This window comes from Telopea speciosissima, chromosome 5 (genome assembly GCF_018873765.1).
Source record: "Telopea speciosissima isolate NSW1024214 ecotype Mountain lineage chromosome 5, Tspe_v1, whole genome shotgun sequence".
Lineage (NCBI taxonomy): Eukaryota > Viridiplantae > Streptophyta > Magnoliopsida > Proteales > Proteaceae > Telopea > Telopea speciosissima.
This window is the reverse complement of record NC_057920.1, coordinates 15,031,878-15,058,469: the sequence shown is the minus strand read 5'-3', so window position 1 is coordinate 15,058,469 and position 26,592 is coordinate 15,031,878. Positions and strand designations below refer to the sequence as shown.

At 38.0% G+C, this 26,592-nt stretch overlaps 3 protein-coding genes across 5 annotated transcripts in view; all 3 read right to left on the bottom strand.

The window, feature by feature from the left end:
* LOC122661020 (gibberellin-regulated protein 1-like) overlaps positions 1 to 22,558 on the bottom strand; it is a 28,467-nt gene extending 5,909 nt beyond the window's left edge. Inside the window, exons 1-3 of one of the 2 annotated variants that reach the window (XM_043856318.1) lie at positions 22,386 to 22,558; positions 22,108 to 22,290; positions 16,096 to 16,104 (exon numbers count right to left, since the gene is read on the bottom strand). In XM_043856318.1, the coding sequence (XP_043712253.1) occupies positions 22,109 to 22,290; positions 22,386 to 22,539 (336 nt within the window). In that variant the 5' untranslated portion in view covers positions 22,540 to 22,558 and the 3' untranslated portion in view covers positions 16,096 to 16,104; position 22,108. Of the gene's footprint in view, positions 1 to 16,095; positions 16,105 to 20,795; positions 20,814 to 22,095; positions 22,291 to 22,385 lie in introns of those variants that run through there. The other variant, XM_043856317.1, reaches the window with a different exon arrangement.
* On the bottom strand, positions 2,496 to 2,957 carry LOC122661021 (gibberellin-regulated protein 1-like). Its single transcript, XM_043856319.1, has 2 exons — positions 2,804 to 2,957; positions 2,496 to 2,690 (listed from the first exon to the last, which is right to left on the bottom strand). The coding sequence occupies exons 1-2, from the start codon at positions 2,955 to 2,957 to the stop codon at positions 2,509 to 2,511; spliced, it is 336 nt and encodes a 111-aa protein (XP_043712254.1). The 3' UTR covers positions 2,496 to 2,508.
* On the bottom strand, positions 2,729 to 11,225 carry LOC122661019 (gibberellin-regulated protein 1-like). Of its 2 annotated transcripts, XM_043856316.1 has the most exons (5): positions 11,048 to 11,225; positions 10,771 to 10,953; positions 10,407 to 10,415; positions 7,407 to 7,413; positions 2,729 to 2,740 (listed from the first exon to the last, which is right to left on the bottom strand). In XM_043856316.1, the coding sequence occupies exons 1-2, from the start codon at positions 11,199 to 11,201 to the stop codon at positions 10,772 to 10,774; spliced, it is 336 nt and encodes a 111-aa protein (XP_043712251.1). In that variant the 5' UTR covers positions 11,202 to 11,225; the 3' UTR covers positions 2,729 to 2,740; positions 7,407 to 7,413; positions 10,407 to 10,415; position 10,771. The 2 variants fall into 2 exon arrangements, with proteins under 2 accessions (XP_043712251.1, XP_043712249.1); XM_043856314.1 differs by lacking the exons at positions 2,729 to 2,740; positions 7,407 to 7,413; positions 10,407 to 10,415 and adding an exon at positions 9,804 to 9,842 and having other exon boundaries at positions 10,759 to 10,953.
* Positions 22,559 to 26,592: the final 4,034 nt, after the last annotated feature.

The following is a 26,592-nucleotide window of genomic DNA, read 5'->3' as shown; positions in this document are numbered from 1 at the left end:
AGGGAAAAAACCCTATTAGGGTTTCATTTCACCCACCACCTGCCGCCCCTTGCGGTGGCCAAAAGGAGGGCCGGCAGCCTTGAAATTCATAGGCAAACGATAGGCCTTCACCGGCGACCACGGCAGAAGCCTTTCTCCCTTGCAACAGGGGAAATCGAGAGACCCGCCATTAGAAAAAGTCCTATTTCATTCCTTCTCTCTCTGTCTGTTTTCTTTTGGTTTATCTGAGTTTCATTCCTTTTTTTTTTTTTTTTATAAATTCTAAACCATTTTCCATCTCTTCTCTGGTTTTCTACTACTTTCTCTTCTCAGAGAAGAATCATATATACACTTGATTTTTGCCTCCCTTTTCCACACGAACGCCATTCCCAGCCACTCACATCACCACCACGTACTCCTCCCACTCCCAATCCCATTCCGCTGTGCTCGACACAGATGGCAATGAACTCCAAGCAGGGATGCCATACTACATCATCTCCACCATCAGGGGAGGCGGCGGCGGTGTCTCCATGTACCGGAGAGAGAGCCCCACCTCTCACAGCCAGACGACCCACACCCCAACCGTGAGACAGAGTGCCTACGACATGAACATGGGTACCCTAGTTTGTTCTCTCCGACATCCTCGCAAAACCCAGAATTGGCCACGGCGGGAGTAAGGTTCCTTGGAGAGACAAAAGAGGAAGAAATGATGATTCGGGAATCGATGGACATGAACATTAGATTCTCCGGGATGAATAATAGGATGTGACAGGTGCAACAGGAGAAAGAGGAATCATCAAGTTCCAGGGATTCGGATCAATCCATAGGCCTAAATCAGCTGCTCCACCCAATCGGTAAGATAAAATTGGGTGAAAAGTCGGTGGGTTGATTACTTGATTGGGTGAGATATCTATTTCAATGTGTTGTTTATTGGGTGAATTGTCGTAATTTGTCTAGGGTTTAAATACAAGTCCCAAATTTTATTCTTGAAAGGGGTTGCGTTGGCAGCATGGTGGGGGCGGAGTTGCAGGAAGGGGGTTGCAAGAGGAGGAAGAAGAAGGAGGAGATAGAGTGGGATGGAGGAGCTGGGTTTGAAGATGGAAATGGGGTTCAACGGTGGTGGTGGTGCTGGCGGTGGTGCTGGTGGTGGAAGAGGATCTGTGGTCGCAGTAGTGGCGATGATGGTGGTGCTGGCGGAAGAAGAAGAAGAAACACAGAGAGGAAGAACAAGAAATGGGGTTTTGGGTTGAAGAGGGCAAAATTGAAATAAATTACATCAAGGGTAATCTGGGGTTTTAAAAAAAATAGATATACCTACATCATCACTTAATGACGTTTTTTAACGATTAGAATACGATTGATAGAATCTTTAAAAAATAGAGGAGGGCATTATCATTTTTTAAAACTTAGGTGTTAGGTTGATATTAAGGAAACTTAGAGGGGAGGGGGATGATATTTTCCCTTAGTTTATCTCTGCAATTCATAAATCCCAACCTTGAAGAGTTGGCAACTTCATTGCAATGGCAAGTTAAAATGTTATTTATTAACTGATGATGATGACGCTCCACCACAGCATAATTATAAGGGTTGCGGAAAATGACATAGCAAGCATGGCTTTTCAAGTATTGATGTAAATAGATCGGATTCCAGTCAGGCTCGGATGTGATCAGATTTGAATATTCTCTAATCGAATATGGATACCTCTAAATGGATTCAGATGCGAATCAATTATTCATTTACATCTTTGCCTTGTGTAATCAGGACCCTTCTCCCCCTAGCGGATATAATTCACTCTCAATCCATATTTCTTAGATCGTGATTCTCTTTTTTTCATATTCTAGAACCTGTTGAATCTTCAAAAACCCTCCAGGATCGTTATTTATTTAAATTTTTATTATTAAATATTCAAATATATATATTTTTTAATAGCTCTAAGAAGATACAAATATCTATAAATGTAAACGCAAATTGGAATTCTTGATTTTCCATTTACATCCCTAGTGTCAAGTTGATTGGTGACTGACATAAATGAGTAGTAGCACCTTATCACCACACATTAATAATGATTGATTCAATATTAATTGTACATGTTTCAATTTGGGTACCTGACAAAGCTGTGTGGCCTGTCATCCACTCCCAACTCCCAAGAGGAGTTAAGGTTTTGCATGCTTCGTCTTGTGTGCTTTTCTCTTCTTTCATGTTAATTAAAGAGTATTTATTAAAAGACACAAATATTACCCGTGAGTGACAATTTGGGTTTGAAATTTTCTGTAATTAATTAGAACATATTAAAAGTATTTCCTTACACTATTATTCAAACAATTTACACTATTACATGAAGAAGACACTATTACATGAAGAAGAAGAAAGGTAGAGAGAAGAGGGGGTAGGTAGAGAGAAGAGGGGGTAGGCAGGGAGAAGAGAAGATTCTAGACTTACTGGGTTATTACATACATTTATATCCATAGCTTATAACTGTCGAGTTTGGAAAGTGATTGAAGAGATCGAAAATGGGGTGGTTTTTATAATTTAAGGGCATTGGCGTCTGTTGCCATGGGTGGTCATGTTGGCGTAGCAGGGGCAGGCATCGTAGTTGCCGGAGGTGCCCGGAGGGACGCATTGGCATCGGGAACAGCAAGTCCCGCAAGCTCTGTTGCATAAGTGAGGCCTTGACGATAGTTGGCACCTCGCTACACATGCGGATCCACAATCTGCATGGAATACCAATTAATTTAATCTCTCCCTCAATATTATATAATTCGTGTATCAGAATTAGAGGAATTGAAGAAGTACTAAGAGTGGTAAGTATAGGGTTAAAATTTACCTATGGTGGTCGTCTTAGTAATAGGGCTCTGTGTGCCAGAACTGAGAGTTGAGATTCTCACCGCCATCTCTTGGTCAGCCTCCACGAGAGGGAGAACGAGAAGAGAGAGGAGAAGTAGGGAAGCAACAAGAACGTTTCTTGTGACAACAGCCATTGTGAAGGAATTGTAGAGAAGGAAATTAGACTCAAACAAGACCTGACTCTATTGTGGGGGAAGAACTTGTGTGAAGTTGTGGTGTGAGCAAATTGGGGGCTAAGAATGTTGTATTTATAACCCCGGGTGGGAGAGAGAGAGAGAGAGAGAAGGGTAGGCGCATGCGAGGGAGGAGAGAGGGATGAGTACGTAGAAGGTCACCTCTTTGCCAATAATGAAATATCTCTTTTTTTTGTATGTGAGTTGGATCTAGCCAGAACTCTGACAGTGAAAGAAAGGTTAAGTGTTTACCTAAAAAAAAAAAAGGTTAAAAGAAAGAAAAAATAAATAAAAAAAAAACAACTCTTTCGTAGGGAGAGTCAGAGTTGTTATTAATGGAATTTTTTTTTGTGGTCAATCCTAATCTAAGCTACAAAGAGAATGCTTAAACGAGCCAAAAGAAACCTACAACTATCGAGGGAGAGAGTGGTCCTTTTTTTGTGGCACAATATGCAAATCAGGAGAGTGGATCTCTTAACCTCCTATTGATGCCATTGACCAGTTTTAAAGAGCAAAATCGAGATCCAGAACTGGATGTCTAGGTCTGTGTTTGATATGCATTCACATTCTAGAAATGCATAATGCATTCCGAGCTTAGAATTAGAACATTGTTTGGGTACATAATTGATTAAAATGCGTTCTTTTATTTAGAATGTGCAAGCATTTCATCGAACATTTCAAGGGCTTCTAGGTCTCAGTTGAGTAAAATGAGATGAGCAGTTACTCTCCTACGCTTGGTGTACTTCTCACGAGAGAATTAAAAAGCAAGGCAACTCCAATTCTGACTCCGACGGCCAAGTCAATGTTGTGATAACCCTTGGTGCCGAGCATCTTAACTGCCTAAGGCACTGCAACAGGGATCTTTGTCCCCTCTAGTTCCCTGCCCGACCCAGTTCCCCAATGCCTCTAATAAGGGGGGGGTGCAATGACCACCCTACCCCTGCCCGGGTGGGGTCCACCCCCCTTATTACAGGCACTGGGAGGAACTGGACCGGGAAAGGAATTGGAGGTGATAATTTTCCCTGCAACAGGCTAGAAATTTTCTCTATAAATAGGAGGGGGCCTCTCATTTTTAACCCCTTTTGATCCGAAGAAGCCTTATAGAGAATCCCAAACATCCTGAAAAATCCCAAAACTCATACAAACCTTAAGAAGCCCTAAGATAATCTAGGTAACCATATGAAACCGCATAACACCCTAGAAAGCTCTAGGAACCTTGAGAAACTCTGAGAAGGTCTGGAATGTCCAAAAATATTGTGGGTACTTCCTGACTATTGACGTATATAGAGTTTCACTCAAATAGAAACTCTATATACGGTTGATTTACTTAGGATTCACTTTCTCACTTTCCTATTATCACATGTACACAATCTCTTCTCTTATCTTATGTAGGGAATCCGATCTCTAGGCTTACCCTAATCTCATGTATAAATATACCTTTACAATCAATGAAAATTTAACTGAGAATTCTCAGATCTAATATGGCATCATCTACCGCTGCTCCCACGAGCTAGCGTTCCTAGCCTTTTTCATTTCTCCATTCTTCTTCCAATATGGGTGATGTTGCTGCTCTTATCACTACAGCTTCTGTGCCTGGTGTGCCCTTCCTGCAGGCTCACCACTACATATCCATCAAGTTAACCACAAAGAATTATCTCTACTGGCAGACCCAATTCGAACCGTTCCTTGTGGCTCAAAATTTATTTGGGCATCTTGATGGATCTACTCCATGCCCCCACCTAAGATACTGCCGCTGCTACCTGGCGTCACAATGATGCGATGATTCAAAGCCTCTTGATCGCATCGCTCTCTGAAGAGGTTTTTCCTCTCATTCTCGGCAAGAAATTGAGTAAGGAAATTTGGGATACCATATCCACTGCTCTCTCTCCTCCCCTTCTAAGAGCCGTTTAATGTCTCTTTCCATGACTCTTCAGGATATAACACAGCAGCAAGATGAACCTGTATCTCAATTTCTTACTTGTTCCAAAGCAATTGTGGCCGAACTCACTGCTGCTGGTCAGCCCCTACGCCCAAGCACCTTCAACCTTCATGTTTATCGAGGCTTGAAACTGAAATTTCAAGCCATGGTTTCTTCTCTCCTCACCTGGACAAATGCTATTTCATATGATGAACTCCTTGCTATGCTTCTTAGCCATGAATTCCTTCATGGTTCGGCATTGAATAAGCTCTCACTCATTGAGTCTTCTCCATCGGCAAGCTCCTCCACTGCCAATAATGTTCAGCATAGCTCCTCTTCTTCTGATCCAGGCGCTGCTATGTCATCCAAAGGCTCTACCCGCGGTAGGGGTGGCCGCGGCTATGGTCATGGTCGTGGTTTTGGGGGCTACTCCATGGTGCACTATTTGTCACCACCTTTACCATACTGTTGCCCAATCTCATTACAAAGACCAGCCCCACCTTTTTCATCACCCCACCTCCATCTCTACTCACACTTCTCCCCCATCCTACCGCCCCTATCCTCCTACCCCTCCCCCTGCAGCCTACTATGCCAACCCTCCTTTACTTCCTACCCCCACCGCCTTCCACTGCCCTCACCTGGTATCCGGATACTGGTGCTTCTCACCATGTTACCCCAGATCTCAACTCTCTCTCTTCCTATGATAGCTACCATGGCCCTGATCAGCTTCATGTAGGCAATGGTAAGGGACTTCCCATCTCCAACATTGGTACTGCTACTTATCCATCTCCTTATGACTCTCTTTCTTTTCGTTTATTCAATATTTTACATGTTCCTTCTATATCTAAAAATCTCCTTTCTGTTCAAAACTTGTCCTGATAATTCTATTTATTTTGAGTTTCACTCTTCTCACTTTTTTGTGAAGGACCAAGTAACCAAGAAAATATTGCTTTCCGGACTGAGTAACAATGGTCTCTACACCATCTCCTTTGATTCGGCTTCTTCCCCAACCACCAATACTACTGAAAGAACCTCCTTGGACATTTGCCATTCCCGTCTTGGTCATCCCCATGAACGTCTCCTACGTTTTATGCTTCGTCAGAATAGTCTTCCATGTCATTCTACTCGTTTATCACATTTATGTAATGTTTGCCAACTTGGCAAAGCCAGTCGTCTTTCTTTGCATCTTTCTCTTTCTCATAGTTTATTTCCTTTGGACTCAATATATAGTGATGTTTGGGGGCCCTCTCCTACTGTTTCTAGTGATGGCCATCGTTATTTTGTAATTTTTGTTGATGATTGCACTAAATATATTTGGTATTTTCCCCTTCAACGTAAATCCGATGTCTTTTCTGTTTTTCGCACTTTTCATCTAATGGTTGAACGTTTCTTTTATCGCAAAATTCGTGTTGTGCAAACTGATTGGGGGGTGAGTATCGCAGTCTACCCACCTTCTTCTCCTTCGTTGGCATCTCTCATCGCCTCTCTTGCCCTCACACTCATGAGCAACAAGGGGCTATTGAGCGTCGTCATCGCTACATTGTTGAAACTGGATTGTCCTTACTTGCCCATGATCATGTTCCTCAGCAGTATTGGCACTTTGCTTTTGAAACCGCTGTCTTTCTCATTAATCGAATGCCTTTCCGTGTGTCAGATCATATCTCCCCGTTCCAATTGGTTCATCACAAAGCTCCTAATTACTCTTTTCTTCGGGTTTTTGGTTGTCTCTGCTACTCTTATATCGGTCCATATAATCGTCACAAGATGGACTTTCGTTCCACACCCTGTATCTTTCTTGGTTATAGTCCTTCACACACTTATAGTTGTTTTGACATTCGCTCCGAAAAATTCTGGATTGCTCATCATGTCCGCTTTGATGAGTAATCTTTTCCCTTTCTCTCCTCCTCCCCTCCCTCTCGTCCCTCTTCCCCTTCTTCCCCATCTCCTTCGGCCTCAATTCCTTGTACGGAGAAGAGAGAGACATACTAATACCGCTCCGAGGGCTCCTAGCCTCCTAAGTTCAAACTACACCTTATTCACAGATCATCTCGAGAAGAAAGAGCATGCAAACAAAAACTGCAATTCTGCAAATTAATTTCATAGTAGTGGATTCAGATTTAATACCATGTAACAATTCAAGAAAGATTATACTGAGTGAAGAAAAATTCCTTAATACAAACTCATACTCTAATTTCGACTTCAATTCCTAGTTCCATTGCTAGACTTAACTTCAGGAATCTAGTGAAATCCCCAAAGAAAATTGAAAAAAAAATTATGGAATAACAATAATTATTATTAATTTTTAAATGGGTAAATGTTGTTTGTCATCATTTAGCAGAGAATTCAGAAATCTTTGAAGAAGAAGAAGAAACACGAAGAGGAAGAAGAGGAAAAAGAAGATGTTGCAGGGCGGTGTTGTTCGTCGTTGATGCGAAAGAGAAAAAGGAGATATAGTAGATGTTGCAGGTGTGAGGCGTGCGAGGAAGAAGAAGATGCAGAAACCGAAAAGGGGTTTTTGGGGGGAAAAAGTTGAAAAAGGAGTTCTAGGATTGAAAAGGGTAAAATTGGAATTACATTATATTAAGGGTAATCTGGGGTTTTAGAAAAATTGGACATCCCCATGTCATCACTTAATGGGGGTTTTTTAACGGTTAGAGTACGGTTGATAGAATTTTAAAAAGTAAGGCAGGACATTATCATTTTTCAAAACTTGGGTATTGGGTTGATATTATGAAAATTTAGAGGGGAGGAGGATGATATTTTCCCTATTAAGATTTATGGAATTTTTAGATTTAAGAAAAACCCCCACATTAGAAAATTAAAAGTTGCACCAACCGTCGAAAATCCAGTTTTTGTTCTTGAACTGGAGGGTTGATTTTTTTTCTTTCTGAATTTTATTTTTAAACTATTTTTATTGGATTCAAATAGAAGGGTATTTGCTTATTTATGAATAATATCTTAAGTAAATGAAATACAAATACAACAACGTTTACTTAAATGACATTAGACCTAACTAATTGTCTGGCCTGGTTTCTGGTCTGGCTTTTGGCAATTTCAAGCATAAATACCTGTCTGTCCTAGTTTCAAATCAAGTTTTCCCAAGTTTCGATGGGCATAAATATCGAAACCAATCAAAACTACTCGAAACCATCGTAACCCGATCGAATCCAAAGATTTTATTAAATTCACTTTCAATTCGTCTCGAAAACCTATAAAACTGAATTAACTCAATGGTTTGGATAGGTTTCGATCAAGTTTTTCTTCCATGCTTAAAAGTAAAGCTTGGGAAAGATCGTTCAGCCTCAGGAAAACTGGAACAGTCCCATCCTTGCATCCAATCTTGACTTCTCTATAGAGCTTCGTGCCTTAAAACCAATGGCCTCCTAACGTACCAAGCAAAAAAAATGGATCGCTCCTAACCTAGCAGACCCTTTACGTTGAAACAGATCAACTCAGTTTGGGTTAAATAATGCCTACTTAATTTGTCTTTATCATCAATATTATGTAAATATTACGTGAGGGAGACTATTGATAGAGTTGCCTTTACCCAACTAAATGGGTCCCATATAGGTGGGGGATAGTATTGTATGTAAGGACCACTAATTAATGTACCACTAGCGTATCAAATCAAATAGCAAAAAATTTAGGTATAACTTTAAAAAAAAAAAAAATTCCTGCTGAAAATTTAGGTTTACTTAATTCATCCATGATTGATGATGAGTCATCTTGAGTTAAGGGTGTCAAATTGGAATCATAATTGAAAATCAAAACTGAATAATCAGAATTGAATTGAATCGAATTGTCACTATCCTATATTGCAAAAATATATATATTATATATAAGATAAAGATGATCATGACATTCATATTTTCATTATAAATTTCTTACAAAAATATTACATATACAAAAGATAGGACCAAGTTTTCCTCAAGTCAAGGGAATGGAAATTGATTCACTACAGACTTCAGATGCACACGAAAGGATATCAGAGAGGTATTTTGGGGAACATACTAATTAAAACTCCATAAAAGGGTTTGTAAACTATAGGATGATGTTGTGAATCTTCACCGCATGTTGAAGGAAAAGATCATCTTAAAATTAAAAATATCCTCACAATTACTTGTCGTCTGTCTTATATGAAGGTCACATCCTCACTTTGAGAGGCTCCATGTAACCAGTTATGGTTACACCAAGAAAAAAGTAAAAAAACAAAGTATTTTTAACTAGGAGGTGAAGGAGAAGAGGGCTTAGTGATTGAGATAAGCTTTGGATCAATAATGTACCCACGACACACACACACACACAAAGACACACAGGGCTCTTCTAAGGTTGTGCGTACCAAAACCCATTGACCATTCTTTACAATGGATCTTATCTATATCTTTTTAAGGATATTTTTTTCACTTTCTACTACCCACAATTTTTGGAGAAATGTTGTGTGTGTGGGATGCAGGGGGTGGAAATGATCGATACACCTTTATAAATGGCAGATAAATTTTGTTCCCCAATATACCAATGCGTGGGATCTCATTGGCTGCCGGCCAAGCACAACATGACCCCTACGTCTCATACAGATAACACTCCCCCTATAAACATATATAATCAGATATTATGAAGTTGATTTGATTGTGCAAAAGAGATCCTCTAAAAGTGTATTCTAAGTCTCTTTCTTGGATAATAACTGGACCACATCTACCCCCTATTTTATGAGTTTCTGATGTGAAGCCATTGCATATAGGAAGTTTATCTATGATCATTAGGCTAGGAAAACCTTTAATTTGTTGACCACTTAATTAGTTTATCTCTGCAGTTCACAAGTCCCAACCTTGAAGAATTGGCAAATTCACTATAACGGCAAGTTAAAATGTTATTTATTAACTGATGATGATGATGCTATATCACACCATAATAAGGGTTGCAGAAAATGACACAACATGCATGGCGTTTTCAATTAGGGATATAAATGAATCAGATTTGACTTGGATACAGATCCAATGTGGTGATTGGATTCAAATAATTCATGTCTGAATATGGATACATCTAAACGGATTTGAATACGAATCAAATTCGGATTTTTGATCATCCGTACATTTATATCTTTACCTTGTATAACCCGAACCTTCCTCTTCTTAACGAATACAAATCAGTCTCAATCCATATCACTTGGATCATGATACTTTTTTCCTCATATTCTAAAAAAATCTTCAAAAACCTTTGAAATCATTATTTACTTAAGTTTTTATTATTAAATGTTTGAATATTTTTTTTTATGAATATGAATCACTTCAGATTTTCGATTATCCATTTACATCCTAGTTTCAAGTTGATTTGTGAACACCATAAATGAGTAGTAGAACCTTATCACCACACATTAATAATGATTGATTCAAGATTAATTGTACAAGTTTCAACTTGGGTACCTGACAAAGCTGTGTGGCCTGTCTTTTTTTTGGGTAATAGCTTTGTAGCCTGTCATCCACTCCCAAGAGGAGTTAAGCTTTTGCATGCTCATCTTGTGTGTTTTTCTCTTCTTTCATGTTAATTAAATTAAAGAGTATTAAAAGACACAAATTTTACCCGTGAGTGACATTTTAGGTTTGAAATTTTCTGTAATTAATTAGAACATATTAAAAATATTTATCCTTACACTATTATTCAAACAATTTACACTATTACATAAAGATTATAACAACACCAAGAAGAAGACGAAGAAAGGTAGGGAGAAGTGGGGGGTAGGCAGGAGAGAAGAGAAAGTTCTAGACTTACTGGGTTATTACATATATTTATATCTATAGCTTATAACAGTACGTTTGAGTTTGGAAAGTGATTGAAGAGAAAATGGAGTGGTTTTTTTAATTTAAGGGCATTTGCGTCTGTTGCCATGGGTGGTCATGTTGGCGTAGCAGGGGCAGGCATCGTAGTTGCCGGAGGTGCCAGGAGGGACGCATTGGCATCTGAAACAGCAAGTCCCGCAAGCTCTGTTGCATAAGCGAGGCCTTGACGATAGTTGGCACCTCGCTACACATGCGGATCCACAATCTGCATGGAATACCAATTAATTATATAATTCGTGTATCAGAATTAGAGGAATTGAAGAACTACTAAGAGTTACAAGTATAGGGTTAAAATTTACCAATGGTGGTGGTCTTAGTAATAGGGCTCTGTGTGCCAGAACTAGGAGTTGAGAGTCTCACCGCCATCACTTGATCACCCTCAACGAGTGGGAGAACGAGAAGAGAGAGGAGAAGTAGGGAAGCAACAAGAACGTTTCTTGTAACAACAGCCATAGTGGAGGAATTGTAGAGAAGGAAATTAGACTCAAACAAGAGCTGACTCTATTGTGGGAGGAAGTACTTGTGTGAAGTTGTGGTGTGAGGAAATTGGGGGCTAAAAATGCTGTATTTATAAGCCTCAGAGAGAGAGAGAGAGAGAGAGAGAGAGAAGGGTAGGCGCATGCGAGGGAGGAGGGAGGGATGAAGTGGGGAGGGAACATTCTCGATCACCCTCGCAGCCTCACGTACGTAGAAGGTCACCTCTTTGCCAATTATGAAATATCTCTTTTTTTCTGTATGTGAGTTGGATCCAGCCAGAACTCTGACACTGAAAGAAAGGTGATGTGTTTGATTTCATCAAAATAAAGTTTAAACAATTAAACCCGGTCAGTGACATCATCCCTCTGGTTTACTTCTCGACTTCGGCTCGTAGCCAACTTTTTCTCCTTTTAAATTAAAAGAAAGAAAGAAAAAATAAATAAAAAACAACTCTTACCTAAGCAAAGTCAGAGTTGTTATTAATGGAATTTTTTTTTTGTGGTCTATCCTAATCTAAACTACAAAAAGAAACCTACAACTACCGAGGGAGAGACTGGTTCTTTTCTTTGGCACAATATGCAATACAGGAGAGTGGATCTCTTAATCTCCTATTGATGACATTGACCCAGGTTTTACAGAGCCAAATTAGGATCCAGAATTGGATGACTAGGGCTGTGTTTGGTATGCATTTTTATTCTAGAATATGCATTCCTAGCTTAGAATTAGAACATTGTTTGGGTACATATTTGACTAAAATGCATTCTTTAATTTAGAATGCACAGGCATTTCATCAAACGTTGTCTAGGCTTCAGGGTCTCAGTTGAGTAAAATAAGATGAGTAGTTGCTTTCCTACTCTTGGTACTTCTCACGAAAGAATTAAAAAAGCAAGGCAACTCAATTCTGACTTCAACGGCCCAGTCGATGTTGTGGTAACCTATGGTGTCGAGCAGCCTGACTACCTGAGGCATTGCAATAGCCTGGAAACTTTCTCTATAAATAGTAGGGGGCCACTCATTTTTAACCCCTTTTGACGCCCCAAAAAACCTTGCATAGAAACCCAGACATCCTGAAAAATCCCAAAAATCATACAAACCTTAAGAAACCTAAGATAATCTAGGTAACCATAGGAAACCTGAAAACATCCTAGAGAGCTCTAGGACATGTTTGGTTGAAGGTGTTTGATGAGTCAAACCCCATCGAATCTGGAATTTTTTTTTTTTCCTGTTTGGTTTCTCAGAACACGGTTCCATGTTCAAATCCGCAGATCCACGTGTGTCCACATTTAACGCTATATTGAGAATCCAATAGAATTTAGCCCAAGGGGTGAATTCACCAACAAATCCACTTAAAACCATCTTGGTAGTTAAAGGTGACTTCATTGGTGAATCCACCTATCGAGACCAAAATTTTTGAAAACCCGAGTTTGCAGTTGAGCGAGGAAGACAAGCTTCGAAGAAATTTTTTTTAGCAAGTCTCCTTCAACCTCCACTCGTCTCTCTCTCTCTCTCTCTCTCTCTCTCTCTCTCTCTCTCTCTCTCTCTCTCTCTCTCTCTCTCTCTGTGATTGAAACCTTAGTTTCTCATGTGCAGAGTAGAGGCTTGAAATCAAGGGAAACACATCATAGATTTGGGTTTGGAAAACAAGAAGAGCGAAGCGACTATGAGTGTTTGTTTGTGTCCATTGTTACCAACTACGAATTCTTCTCCGAATTCATTCTAGTGTGCTTCTTCACTTCTTTTGTTTTCTTTCTTATTCTTGAGCTTCTCATTTGTTGAAAGAGTTCATCGCATTTCTCATTCTCCCTCCTCAGAGGCTAAAATCTGCATTTTCTAGAACTCAGGGTAACCAAACAGTTTTACAGATGAATTCAGGATGACTCTGATTGACAGACTCAAGGTAACCAAACAGTTTTTTTCTCAACTACAAATCCACATAAACCAGATTCGTATGAAGCAAATCCAAAATCAGAATCTGACTCATCCAACACCTTCAACCAAACATGCCCCTAGGAATCCTGAGAAACTCTGAGGTCTGGAATGTCCAGAAATAGTGTGGGCACTTCGCACTTCCTGACTACTGTGGAAACTATACCCCTGAGCTGGGAACATCTCTTTGTCCTCATTCTAGAGTCAGTTGGAAGGTAAATTTTTTTTCTTTTATTTCATTTTATTATTTATTCTCTACCATTCTTAAACAGTTAAACCCTAACACAAAAGGTTATTATTTCTAGCTTTTCAGCCATATGGTTAAATATCGAACTATATTATTTCCACTACATTGTTATAGGTTTGATTCCCTCAATTTCCTCAACGCAATGAATGATTGAACTGTATTATTTCCACCACATTGTAAATAACTGAATTCTCTCATTTTCTTCCATCTCCCAAATCCCAGTTTCGATTCACCAAAGTTGTAAACGATTGATACCACTTTCCTTTTTTTGTTGTCTCTCAACTGCCAGCTTCGGTTCTTCGAACTAGTTAGCGGGTTACTGCTATTTTTATTATGGGCATGAATTCGTTGTGTGATCGCATGGTCTTTATACTAGCGTCTGGAGCAGTTGGGGAGTGTGCATGGGCATGTGGGGCGTCACTTCATGGTGCCTGGCCTATGAGAGGGCGTAGGGGACGCCACCAAGCTGGGATCTTTTTCCCTTTTCTTATATACTATTTCTCAATTGCCAATTTTGATTCGCCATGCTTATATATTTTCTTTCAATCGCCCAATTTCTATTCGCTGAACTAGTAAAGTCAATTACTTCTACTTAAATTTCCTTATATATTATCATAGAGGGTTAAGGTAAAGGCCATTTTGAGCATAACATCTTAAATGCACTTCGATAATTGAGAATCGTATCTACCAAAAAAAAAAAAACAGAGATCTGATTATCAAATTAAATCAATTTTCCATCCGATGGAAAACAAATAGTAATAAAAAAAAAGGAAGAAAGAACCGTAAACAAAGAAATCATATACAAACCACTGCCCCAATCGTCATTTTGGCAGAAATTCCTTCAAAATTGGAAACCCAAGGGTTTTTAAGATTTTCAATACCCATGTTTCCCGAAGCGACACTTCGTTACACTCCTTTCATTAATATTCTGAGTGCGATTGCTAATTTTATACTTTGTAATACATTATATTTATCATTTTTTTATGTAAATAAAATATTATATTTTTTATGTCAAGTGTCAACGTCACTTCAACCCTTAGTAGTTTGAAAAAATTACACCTACTCCCTCTAGGGAGGTGGATGTAATTTTTTCAATGAGGTAAACATAATCTTTTTCATTTTTTTTTATTTTTTAAAATATTTTTTAAATTTATATATATTATTTTAAACGATACTTATTGATACTGATTCAATTCGATTCAAAGAATATCGGCCAATCCGATTTAATTTCACAACATTTATCGATCCTGACCGTTACATGAGTCGATCCATAAAAAAACGTTTTTTGAGTGTCTTTGACTGATCTGAACCGATTTTGACCGATTTGAAAAGATTTTGGCCATGATCGATACCGAGACTAATACCTGGATTCTGAACCTTGCATGAATAACTGAAATCTGTTTCCGTATCCGTGTCCATATATGTTTAGCACTATCCGAATTCATCCGAAAACTAGTCGGATATAAATACAGATAGGCTATATTTACACATAAACAAATAAAATATCTGATCCGTATCTATGTCCGTATCCATTTAGTACTATCCAAATCCATCCGAAAGCTTATCGAATGCAGATGAAGATATAACACTATCTGAGCCAAATTCGATCCGTTTACATTCCTATTTGCAAGGGATAGATATGTAAGCATGCACGATCATGTCTCCTCGCACAAAGAATTGGAAAAGTCATAAATCCTCACTCATTAATTAATGTCTTGAAACTCCCACCCTCTCATATACACGGCTTACACAATCGTGTATGAAAAAATTCTCCATTAAAATTTAAGATGATTAATTATTTTTCATGGCTAAGCAATAATCAAGAAGAGAGCCGAACCGAGCCGCCAAGCTAAAAATAAGAATATAGAACCAATACTATTATAACCGCACGTGTACAAAGGCTTTTGTATTATATTGTCCACTAATTTTTTGATAAAATTAGCTTACTAAGAATAATATTACCAAAAAAAAAAACAAAAAAGCTTGGTAAGAATAAAGCACAACACAGCAATCCAATCCAGGTCCAGCCGTCAAGGGGAAGGCATAGACAGCACACGTGTTATTTATTTATTTAATTTTTAAAATTTTTCTTCTTTTCCTGCAAGACGACAAGAAAGAAAAGAATTAGTTAGGAAATGGGTCTTGGGACTTGGGAGTCGGTGGTGAGAACTGAGAAATATACAAACTTACAAGTGTGCGAAAAAGAGTGAAAAGAGTCAAATCCACTGAATACCATGTATATCTATTCCACACCTGCTTGCGGACCTGTTTGGTTTGTTTGTTTCTCATTCACAGTGAACAAATACCAACAAACACGAATAAAACAAAAATAGAGCAAAGATAGATTATACTTAAATTTAACGTGGTTCACATAACAATGTGATGTGTTACGTTCATAAATCAAATTGAAGACATTTCATTATATAATAGAAGAAAATTATAATAGAAATCTCTCAAAAATATTCAAAGAGGCATAAAGAATATAAGTACTTCTCCATCAGGTAAAAATTTTAATACAAAAAAACCTTAAGCTAGCCCACTATTATCATCACAAATCTCAGAAAAAATCTCATTTGACTCACCACCAAAAAAATGTCAGAGCAAGTCAATCTTCGAAACGTGTATAAGAAGAATTCGAGACACAGAACACTGTATTCTAAAATTTCTGATAACACAAAGTAAACAGTAAAATCATAGTTGAGCTTTCTTCTGTGGCCTTGTGTATGTAGTCTGAGTCTGTCCACTTTAAGTGGTTCCGGATGCATTGTACAATCTTCACTTACTTTGATCCTGGTCAGGGACTCTGTTCCTTTGTTCCTACCTTGATTGACATTTGACTCTCATTGTGAGTCCAGTAAGGAATCATCTCTCTAATTAATGGGAATGGCCCATGGCCGATGGCCCATGTGTTCTTGGCCTGCCAAAGTAATTCCACCAAGGTACTCTTGCTCTTTGTCTTTTGACCTCTCTCTATAGTCTAAACTACACCTGATTGATTCAACTGTTCTTCTAAGCTTCTGCAAACAAGCATACCTCAGGATTGATAATACAACTTCTTTATATGGTCATGAATAATGTAATATATATTACTGAACCAAAGAATATAAACAATGGCTTCGTCTACTGCTTCTCTTGAGGGCTTATTAAAGAGAGGTGGGGGGAGAGGGGATGACCCACATCCATCCATCCATGATAGATAAAATTCTGTTTGAAGAAGGAAACTATAAATTGCTCTGAACGCGAATTCGTTGTTTTAAAGAAGCCTCCACACTGTTGAAGCAAATTTACCTTCAACATCAACAAAACACTGAAGAAATAACTTCGAATTCTAAAGAGATTCTGGTTGCAAGAGAAAGAGAGAATTAAAACAAAAAATAATGTTGTGTTGAATGGCTGAATTGCCTTGATCATATAGATCCACTGGCACCCATTCACCGAAACACATTCACTAGAAATCCATTCATTGGAATCCATTCATTGAAAACCATTCATTGAAAATCATTCACTGGAATGCTCCCAATAGTCATGACCGTTCAATCTCTCTTCTTAATGGATTTGAAACCCTTATTATAATCTGTCTAACAATCCATCCATCCATGGTCCCATCACTTCCAACTTCGTTGGACTATTTATAAAAGCTAAACATGATTAAATGCTAATAACAATGACAGGATACCCACCAACCATGAATCTTTGTTTAGTCCTCTTTGACAGAAATATATCACTACCGAAATTTTGCTTATTTTACTTCCATTTTATATAACTCATAATGCACTCATATTTCCCAATGCAAAGGTTACAGTTCCTGGTGGTGGAAGTGGAACAACCCCTTATATGAACAACTCTTGATCAAAGACACTACTCAATAAAATTGGCCGTTTGACGAATACCTAAACAGTTACTAGGAATCATTCTATTATACTAGTTTTTCCTTTTTAATTATAACATCTGTTGTTGAATGGAAGCTGGAGCTTATCAATGTAACTCCTTTTAAATTTAATGTTTGATGTGAGTCAGTACCACCACCCAAAATACCATATGGTACAAGGGCTGCCTAATGCTGGGGTAAGGCCCTAAATACCTGTCTATCCTAGTTTTGAATCAAGATTTTTCAAGTTTCGATGGGCATAAGTATCAAAACTATCAAAATATGATCGAAACCAGTCGAAACTGCTCGAAACCATTGAAACCCGATCAAATCCAAGAATTTTATAAAATTCATTTTCAACTCATCTCAGAAACCTGCAAAACTGAATTAATTCAATGATTTCGACAGGTTTCAATGCAGTTTTTTTTTCATGCTTAAAAGTAAGGGTTTTTGTCAAATGCCCCCTAAAAATACACATTTGTCTAAATGCCTCCTTGCAACTTTTCTAATCGTAAACTCCCCCCTATTTTCAATAAATTGTAGCCCCCTTGCAATGTTCAACGTTAGTTTTAGGATTTGTAATGACCAAAATGCCCTTGTGATAATAACCCACCAAAATTAAATAATAAAATGACCATAATGCCCTCATCTTCCCCAAATGGATTAGGGTTGAAATTGATATTTTTTTCCCAAATCGGTTAGGGTGCTACCCATCTGAAATTTTTTTCCCTGCAAATGAATCTCGAAAACTGATTTCCAACCAGAGCTGATTCAAACCTTAATGATGAACTCAATCTCTTTTCCTTTGCTGGAGACCGAATCAAATAGAATATCAAAATTTTGTTTCGTTTCGTTCCGTTCTGTTCAAACTTCAAACTCAGCGGAAAATTCGTTTCTTCTTATTCTAAATTCTAAGAACCCTAACAAGTTCAGGGGAAGGAGGGGGGGTTTGCGAACAAGTGGGGGCTGGTAGAGAAGATAAGGTTGGCTGAGATTCTTCTTTTGTCTCAGTTTAGTGGTATGCACAGCAATGGTCATTGGTACCGATGTGGTGGACTGTGTTGAGTTCATCACTTGTTAATTACAATTAGAAACAAGGGCTTGGTGATCTAGTGTGCGATCTGATGATCAGGTGTGTGTGTGTGTGTGTGTGTGTGAGATCTGGTGTTGTGGAACTGTTTTCTCCTTATGCGATTCAGCAAGGGTGTGATCGGTTGATCTGGTGGTGTGAAACTGTAATGTGGTTCAATCGCAGACTAGGAAATTTTTCCAGAATTCAAGAAAAAACCAATATAATAAAATCATCAATTCAAATATGAGTAAAAATCTAGTCGAAGGATCAATTAATATGAGGGAACATAATCCTAAAATTTTAGATCAATCCGGTGAATAAATTCTGAGATCTGAACAAATCCTAATTGATCCTGGAAACTCAAGAACAGAGATGCAGAACCAGAATTCAATTTCAAGAAACGAAGAAACCATATAAATATGTTTAGAAGACCAAAATATGCAGAAATATTAATGACAGTAGTAGAAACAATCAACTGAAATTAGATTCTACTTCCCCAAATGGTTTAGGGTTCGATTTTCAGTTTCAAATTCTCAATCATTTGGGGATAGCCGAGGGCAATTTGATCACTTTACATTTTAATTTTTGTTGGTTTTTGTCAAAAGGCATTTTGATCATTACATACCTTAAAATTAACGTCTAACATCCAAATTAATGGATAGAACCAAAATGCTACAATTTATAAGGAAAAGTTTAAATTAGAAAAATTGCAAGGAGGCATTTAGACAAATAGACATTTTCAGGGAGCATTTGATAAAAACCCTCAAAGTAAAGCTTGGGGAGAATCGTTCAGCTTCGGCAAAACTGGAACAGTCCCACCCTGGCATCCAATCCAGACTTCTCTATAGAGCTTCGTGCCGTAAAACCAATGGCATCAGGATAGCTCCTAACTTACTATCAAACAAAAAAAACAAAACAAAAAAGGGATAGCTCCTAACCTAGCTGTCCCGTTATGTTGAAACCAGTCAACTCAGTTTGGGTCAAATAATGCGTACTTAATTTGTCTTTATCATCTATATTATGTAAATATTACATGAGGGAGACTATTGATAGAGTTGCCCTTACCCAACTAAATGGGTCCCACCATATAGGTATGGGGATAGTATTGTATGTAAGGACCACTAATTAATGTACCACTCGCAAGTGTTCATCGTATCAAATCAAATAGCAAAAAATTTAGGTGTAACTTTAAAAAAAACATAATAATTCTGCTGAAAATTTAGGTTTACTTAATTCTTCCATGATTGATGATGAGTCTTCATGAGTTAAGGGTGTCAAATTAGTATCGAAATTGAAAATTAAAATGAACCAAATTGTCATTATTCTATATCGTAAATAATAAAAAGACATGAAAATACTACATATAAGACAAAAGATGATTATGATATTCATATTTTCATTATAAACTCTTTACCAAAACATTACATATAAAAAAAAGAGGATCAAGTTTTCCTCAAGGGAATGGAAATTTATCCACTATAGGACTTCAGATGCACACGAAAAGATATCAAAGAGGTATTTTAAGTAATATATTAATTAAAACTCCATAAAAGAGTTTGTAAATTATAGAATGACGTGGTGAACCTTTACTGCATGTTGAAGAAAAATATCATCTTAAAATAAAAATACCCTCACAATTACTTGTCGCCTGTCTTATATGAAGGTCACATCCTCACTTTGAGAGGCTCCATGTAACCAATCATGGTTACACCAAGAAAAAAGAAAAAAAACAAAGTGAATGCATGCTCTGTGATTTTTTTGTTTTTAATGAGGGGGTGAAAGGGAAGAGGGCTTAGTGATTGAGATAAGCTTTGGATCAATATTGTACCCAATAATGTAGCCACGGCTCTTCTAAGGTTGTACCAAAACCTATTGACCATTCTTTACAATGAATCTTATATCCTTTTAAGGACATTTTTCTCATTTTCTACTAACTACAATTTTTTACATGGAGAAATGTTCTTTGCATGGGGCGCAAGGGTGAAATGATTGACACGCCCTCATTAATGGTAGAAATTTCATCCCCAATGTGCCAATGTGTGGACTCTTATTGACTACACACACGGCGTGGCCCTACATCCCACACAGAGAACACTCACCCTGTAAACATATATAATCAAATATTATCATTTAAGGGGAGGAACCCATGAGATGTTATCAAATTGATTTGATTGTGTAAACGAGATATCTAAAAGTGTATTCAAATCTCTTTCTACAATAATAACTGGACCACATCTACCCCCTATTTTATGGATTTCTGATGTAAAGGCATCGCAGGTAGGAAGTTTATCTATGATCATTAGGCTAGTAAAACCTTTAATTTGGTGAACACTACTTAATTAGTTTATCTCTGCAGTTCACAAGTCCCAACCTTGAAGAATTGGCAACTTCACTGCAACGGCAAGTTAAAATGTTATCTATAAACCGATGATGATGAAGCTCCCACCACACCACAATAAGGGTTGCAGAAAATGACACGGCAAGCATGGCTTGTCAAGTAGGGATGTAAACAGATCAGATTCTGCTTGGGCTCGGATGTGATCGGATCTAGATATTCCCCGATCAAATATGGATACCTCTAAATGGATTCAAATATGGATCAAATTCGGATTTTCAATCATTCGTTTACATCTTTATCCTGTGTAACCTGGACCTTCCTCCCCTTAACGGATATAATTCACTCTCAATTCATGTCTCTTAGACCATGATTCTTTTTTTCTCATATTTTAAAATCTCCTGTTGAATCTTCAAAAATCGTCAAAATCATTATTTATTTAATTTTTTATTATTAAATATTCAAACTTTTATCCAAATGGATTTTTATAAGAGTACTCTGATTTTTTTTAAAATATCTTTGAAAAAATACAAATACTAATCAGACTCGGATTCGAATTTTTGATTATTCATTTACATTCCTCTTCTTTTTTTTTTTGTTGTTATAATAAGGATCCATTTACATCCGTAGTTTCAAATTAGATTTGTGACTGACATAAATGAATAGTAGAACCTTATCACCACACATTAATAATGATTGATTCAATATTAATTGTACATGTTTCAATTTGGGTACCTGTGTGGCCTGTCTTTTTTTGGGTAATAGCTGTGTGGCCTGTCATCCACTCCCAAGAGGAGTTAAGCTTTTGCATGCTCATCTTGTTTGTTTTTCTCTTTTTTTTCATGTTAATTAAATTAAAGAGTATTAAAAGACACAAATTTTACCCGTGAGTGACATTTTAGGTTTGAAATTTTCTGTAATTACTTATAATTAGGGTTGTAAATGGATCGGATTCGGTTTGGATAGTGTTCTATCCACATTCGCATCCAATTAGTTATCGGATGGATTCGAATAGTATTAAACGGATACGGATACTGATCAAATATTTTATCCGTTTACATATCAATATAATCTTTCGGATAACTATAACCTATCCGTATCTACATCCGTTTAATTTTTCGACGGATTCGGATAATACTAAACAGATACGAACACGAATACAAAAACAGATTTTGACTATTCATTTACACCGCTAGAACATATTAAAAGTATTTTTCCTTACACTATTATTCAAACAATTTACACTATTACATGATTATAATGACACCAACAAGAAGAAGAAGATAAAAGGTAGAGAGAAGAGGGGGGTAGGCAGGGGAGAAGAGAAAGTTCTAGACTTACTGAGTTATTACATACATTTATATCCATAGCTTATAACAGTACGCTGAGTTAGGAAAGTGATTGAAGAGATCGAAAATGGAGTGGATTTTATAATTTAAGGGCATTTGCGTCTGTTGCCATGGGTGGTCATGTTGGCGTAGCAGGGGCAGGCATCGTAGTTGCCGGAGGTGCCAGGAGGGACGCATTGGCATCTGGAACAGCAAGTCCCGCAAGCTCTGTTGCATAGGCGAGGCCTTGATGATAGTTGGCACCTCGCAACACATGTCGATCCACAATCTGCATGGAATACCAATTAATTTTATAATTCGTCTATCAGAATTAGAGGAATTGAAGAACTACTAAGAGTTATTAAGTATAAGATTAAAATTTACCTATGGTGGTGGTCTTAGTAACAGGGCTCTGTGTGCCAGAACTGGGAGTTGAGAGTCTCATCGCCATCACTTGGTCAGCCTCAACGAGTGGGAGAACGAGAAGAGAGAGGAGAAGTAGGGAAGCAACAAGAACGTTTCTTGTAACAACAGCCATAGTGGAGGATTTGTAGAGAAGGAAATTAGACTCAAACAAGAGCTGACTCTATTGTGGGGGAAGTAACTTGTGTGAAGTTGTGGTGTGAGCAAATTGGGGGTTAAAAACGCTGTATTTATAAGCCCGAGAGAGAGAAAGGTAGGCGCATGCGAGGGAGGAGGGAGGGATGACCTGATGAAGTGGGGAGGGAACATTCTCGATCACCCCCACAGCCTCACGTACGTAGAAGGTCATCTCTTGGCCAATAATGAAATATCTCTTCTTTTTTTTTTTTATTTAAGTGAGCTGGATCCAGCCAGAACTCTGACAATGAAATAAAGGTGAAGTGTTTGATTTCATCTAAATAAAGTTTAAACAATTAAACCCGTAAAGTAACATCATCCCTCTGGTTTACTCCTCGACTTCTTCGGCTCGTAGCCGACTTTCTCCATTAACTTAAAAGGACAAAAAATCCTCTTTCCCAAGCGAGGGTCTTGTTAATGGCATTTTTTATTTTTGGGTCTATCCTAATCTAAGTTAGACAAAGAATACAAAGACAAGTCGATGGAAACCTACAACTACCAAGGGAGAGAGGGTCTTTTTCTTTAGGGTAACGTACACATATCCTTATAATGCATCCAATATTCTTTGTACCTTTTTAAGCTTTTAATAAATCTACGTACCATCTCTTAATATTCCACGTATCATCTCTGTGTTATTTTTTAATGCCATTTAAACCCACACTAAATATTAAATGCTAAAAGATAAACAAAATATCTTTTCTTTTATGTTTCTTAAAATTTGAAAAGACCTAATTATCCTGATCTATTTGCTAAAAACTGAAAAAACTAAAATGCCCTCATCTTCCCCAAATCACCATCTTCTTTTACATACCCACCACCCACCATTAACGGCGATTTTTTTCAATCCCGAAACTTTGAACATTGACCCACCACATCTTTCATCCTCAGATGCCTTCTAAGTTCCAAGACGATTTCATTCTCATGTGTAAAACCCAACTCCCCTTCCCTCCTCTTACGCACATCGTCATTCAAGAACTGCCTTTCGTTAGTAATAAAATCTGTTTCCTCTCCAATTCTTCTTCACCCTTTTTGTCTCAGCAACCAATATTACCTTCCAATGGAGAAGATTGTAACATTTCCCGTCTCTCCTTTCTATTTAGTTGGTTTTTTAGGGTTCCCTATATTTCAAACAATTCTCAATTCGAGGATCAGAATTCTCCAGTTTTACTCTGGTTTTTTTCAGTCACTCCTCCAATCCCGAAACGACTTTGTATTTGGTGATGATTTGAATGTTCAACCTGAGAGGAAAAGCCCGAATCCTCTTGCACTCCTCCAACTCCAATCCTTTCACGAAACCCAGATCGCAGAGAACTCTCCTTAGCTCTTCTGCATCTATGTACCCATCTCTGTTCTCATCGAACACCTCAAAAGCTTCCTTCAACTCCTCGGAGGTTGGCTCCTTTTCCTCGAACAGGAACAAAAGCCCGTCCAAACCCAATTTCTCCTGAAGCTTCTGGCCATCTGGGTCACAAGAAATGCCCAACTTCTCCATCACCATCTTATCGCATCTCGTTGGTTGGTTCCTCTATGCCACTTGTTAAGAGAGCCTGTTTTTTCCCTGATAAGTGCTGAGAGAACTCTCTCTCATAAATTAACAAAAAACATGGAATCATATCCTCGATAGAAGAAATCTATGAAAAACCCCACTTCATTTATTGAAACACTCTCAAATTAGATGCAGTGAAGCACATGGTTCAAGTAAATGGAATTGGAAATGAGATTGAACTCCGTCGATTCTAATTCAAGCGGAATCAATCTAAACCCTAATGATCCAATACGAATTGGCATTGTAATCGGTCTCCGTCGATTTAAGCCCACAATCAGGGATGCTGTGGCTGCGGCTCCGGCTCCCAACTCAACAAGAGGTGGAGGAAGTAGAGGAGGAGAGAGAGAGTGAGGTGGGGCTTCATGGTGGGTGGTGGTGGTGGGTATGTAAAAGAAGATGATGATTTGGGGAAGATGAGGGCATTTTGGTCTTTTCAAATTTTTGCAAATAGGTCAGGGCAATTAAGTCTTTTCAAATTTTAGAAAAGATAGAAGAAAAGGTAGTTTGGTCATCTTTTAGCATTTAATACCTGGTGTGGACCTAAATGGCATTAGGGGGTAAAGCAAGGGTGGTACGTGGAATATTGAGGGGTGGTACGTGGACTTATCAAAAGCTTAGGAGGGTACGAGGAATACTGGGTGCATTATAGGGGGTACATGTACTTTACCCTTTTTTTTACACAATATGTAAACCAGGAGAATCGATGCCGTAACCTTCTATTGATGTCATGGACCCAAGTTTTAATGAGATCCGGGATTGAATGTCTAGGAATGTGTTTGGTATGCATTTCCATTCTAGAAATGTATAATGCATTCCTAGCTTTGAATTAGAACATTGTTTGGGTACATATTTGATTAAAATGCATTCTTTACTTTAGAATGCAGAGGCATTTCATCGAACATTGTCAAGGCTTCAAGGTCTCTGTTGAGTAAAATAAGATGAGTAGTTGCTTTCCTACTCTTGGTACTTCTCACGAAAGAATTAAAAAAGCAAGGCAACTCCAATTCTGACTTCGACGACCAAGTCGATGTTGTGGTAACCATGGTGTCGAGCAGCCTGACTGCCAAACGCGCTGCAACAGGCTGGAAATTTTCTCTATAAATAGGAGGGGGGCTCTCATTTTTAACCCCTTTTTACCCCCAAGAAACCTAGCAGAGAAACCCAGACATCCTGAAAAATCCCAAAAATCATACAAACCTTAAGAAACTCTAAGATAATCTAGGTAACCATAGGAAACCTCAGAACACCCTAGAAAGCTCTAGGGCGTGTTTGGTTGAAGGTGTCTGACGAGTCAGATCTCGTCAAATTTGGAATCTTTTTTTTTTCTTATTTGGTTTCTCGGAACACAATTTCATGTTTGAATCCGCAGATCCATGCGAGTCCACATTTAACGCTATATTGAGAATCCAATAAAATTTCACCCAAGAGGTGAATTCACCAACAAATCCACTTAAAACCATCTTGGTATTTAAAGGTGAATTCATTGGTGAATCCACCTATCGAGACCAAAAATTTCAAAAACCCAAGTTTGCAGTTGAGTGTTGCAATTGAGCGAGGAAGACAAGCTTCAAAGAAAATTTTTTGGCAGGTCTCCTTCAACCCCCACTCATCTTCTCTCTCTCTCTCTCTCTCTCTGATTGAACCCTAGTTTCTCATGTGCAGAGTAGAGGCTTGAAATCAGGGGAAACACATCACAGATTTGGATTTGGAAAACAAGAAGAGCGGAGCGACTATGAGTGTTTGTTTGTGTCCATTGTTACCGGCAAAGAATTCTTCTTCGAATTCATTCTAGTATGCTTCTTCACTTCTTTTGTTTTCGTCCTTATTCTTGAGCTTCTCATCTGTGGAAAGAGTTCATCGCATTTCTCATTCTCCCTTCTTAGAGGCTAAATATGCATTTTCTAGAACTCAAGGTAACCAAACAGTTTTACAGATGGATTTAGGATGATTCTGACTAATAGACTCAAGGTAACCAAACAGTTTTTTTTCTCAACTACGAATCCACATGAGATTCGTATGAAGCAAATCCAAAATCAGAATCTAACTTGTCCTACACCTTCAACAAAACACGCCCCTAGGAACCCTAAGAAACTCTGAGGTCCAGAATGCACAGAAATAGTGTGGGTACTTCCTGATCAACTATTGTGGAAACTATACCCCTGAGCTGGGAACATCCTTTGTCCTCATTTTAGAGTCAGTTAGAAGGTAAATATTTTTTTCTTTTATTTCATTTTATTATTTATTTTCTTCCATTCTTAAACAGTTAAACCCTAACACAAAAGGTTATTATTTCTAGTTTTTCAGCCATATGGTTAAATATCGAACTATATTATTTCCACTACATTGTTATAGGTTTGATTCCCTCGATTTCCTCAACGCGATGAATGATTGAACTGTATTATTTCCACCACATTGTAAATAACTGAATTCTTTCATTTTCTTCCA

Bases quoted from the DNA above. Each gene is read 5' to 3' on its own strand.
- LOC122661021 (XM_043856319.1), bottom strand. From the start codon at position 2,957: ATGGCTGTTGTCACAAGAAACGTTCTTGTTGCTTCCCTACTTCTCCTC. The intron at 2,691-2,803 runs GTAAATTTTAAC...TATTCCATGCAG, and splicing joins TACTAAGACGACCACCATAG to ATTGTGGATCCGCATGTGTA.
- LOC122661019 (XM_043856316.1), bottom strand. From the start codon at position 11,201: ATGGCTGTTGTTACAAGAAACGTTCTTGTTGCTTCCCTACTTCTCCTC. The intron at 10,954-11,047 runs GTAAATTTTAAC...TATTCCATGCAG, and splicing joins TACTAAGACCACCACCATTG to ATTGTGGATCCGCATGTGTA.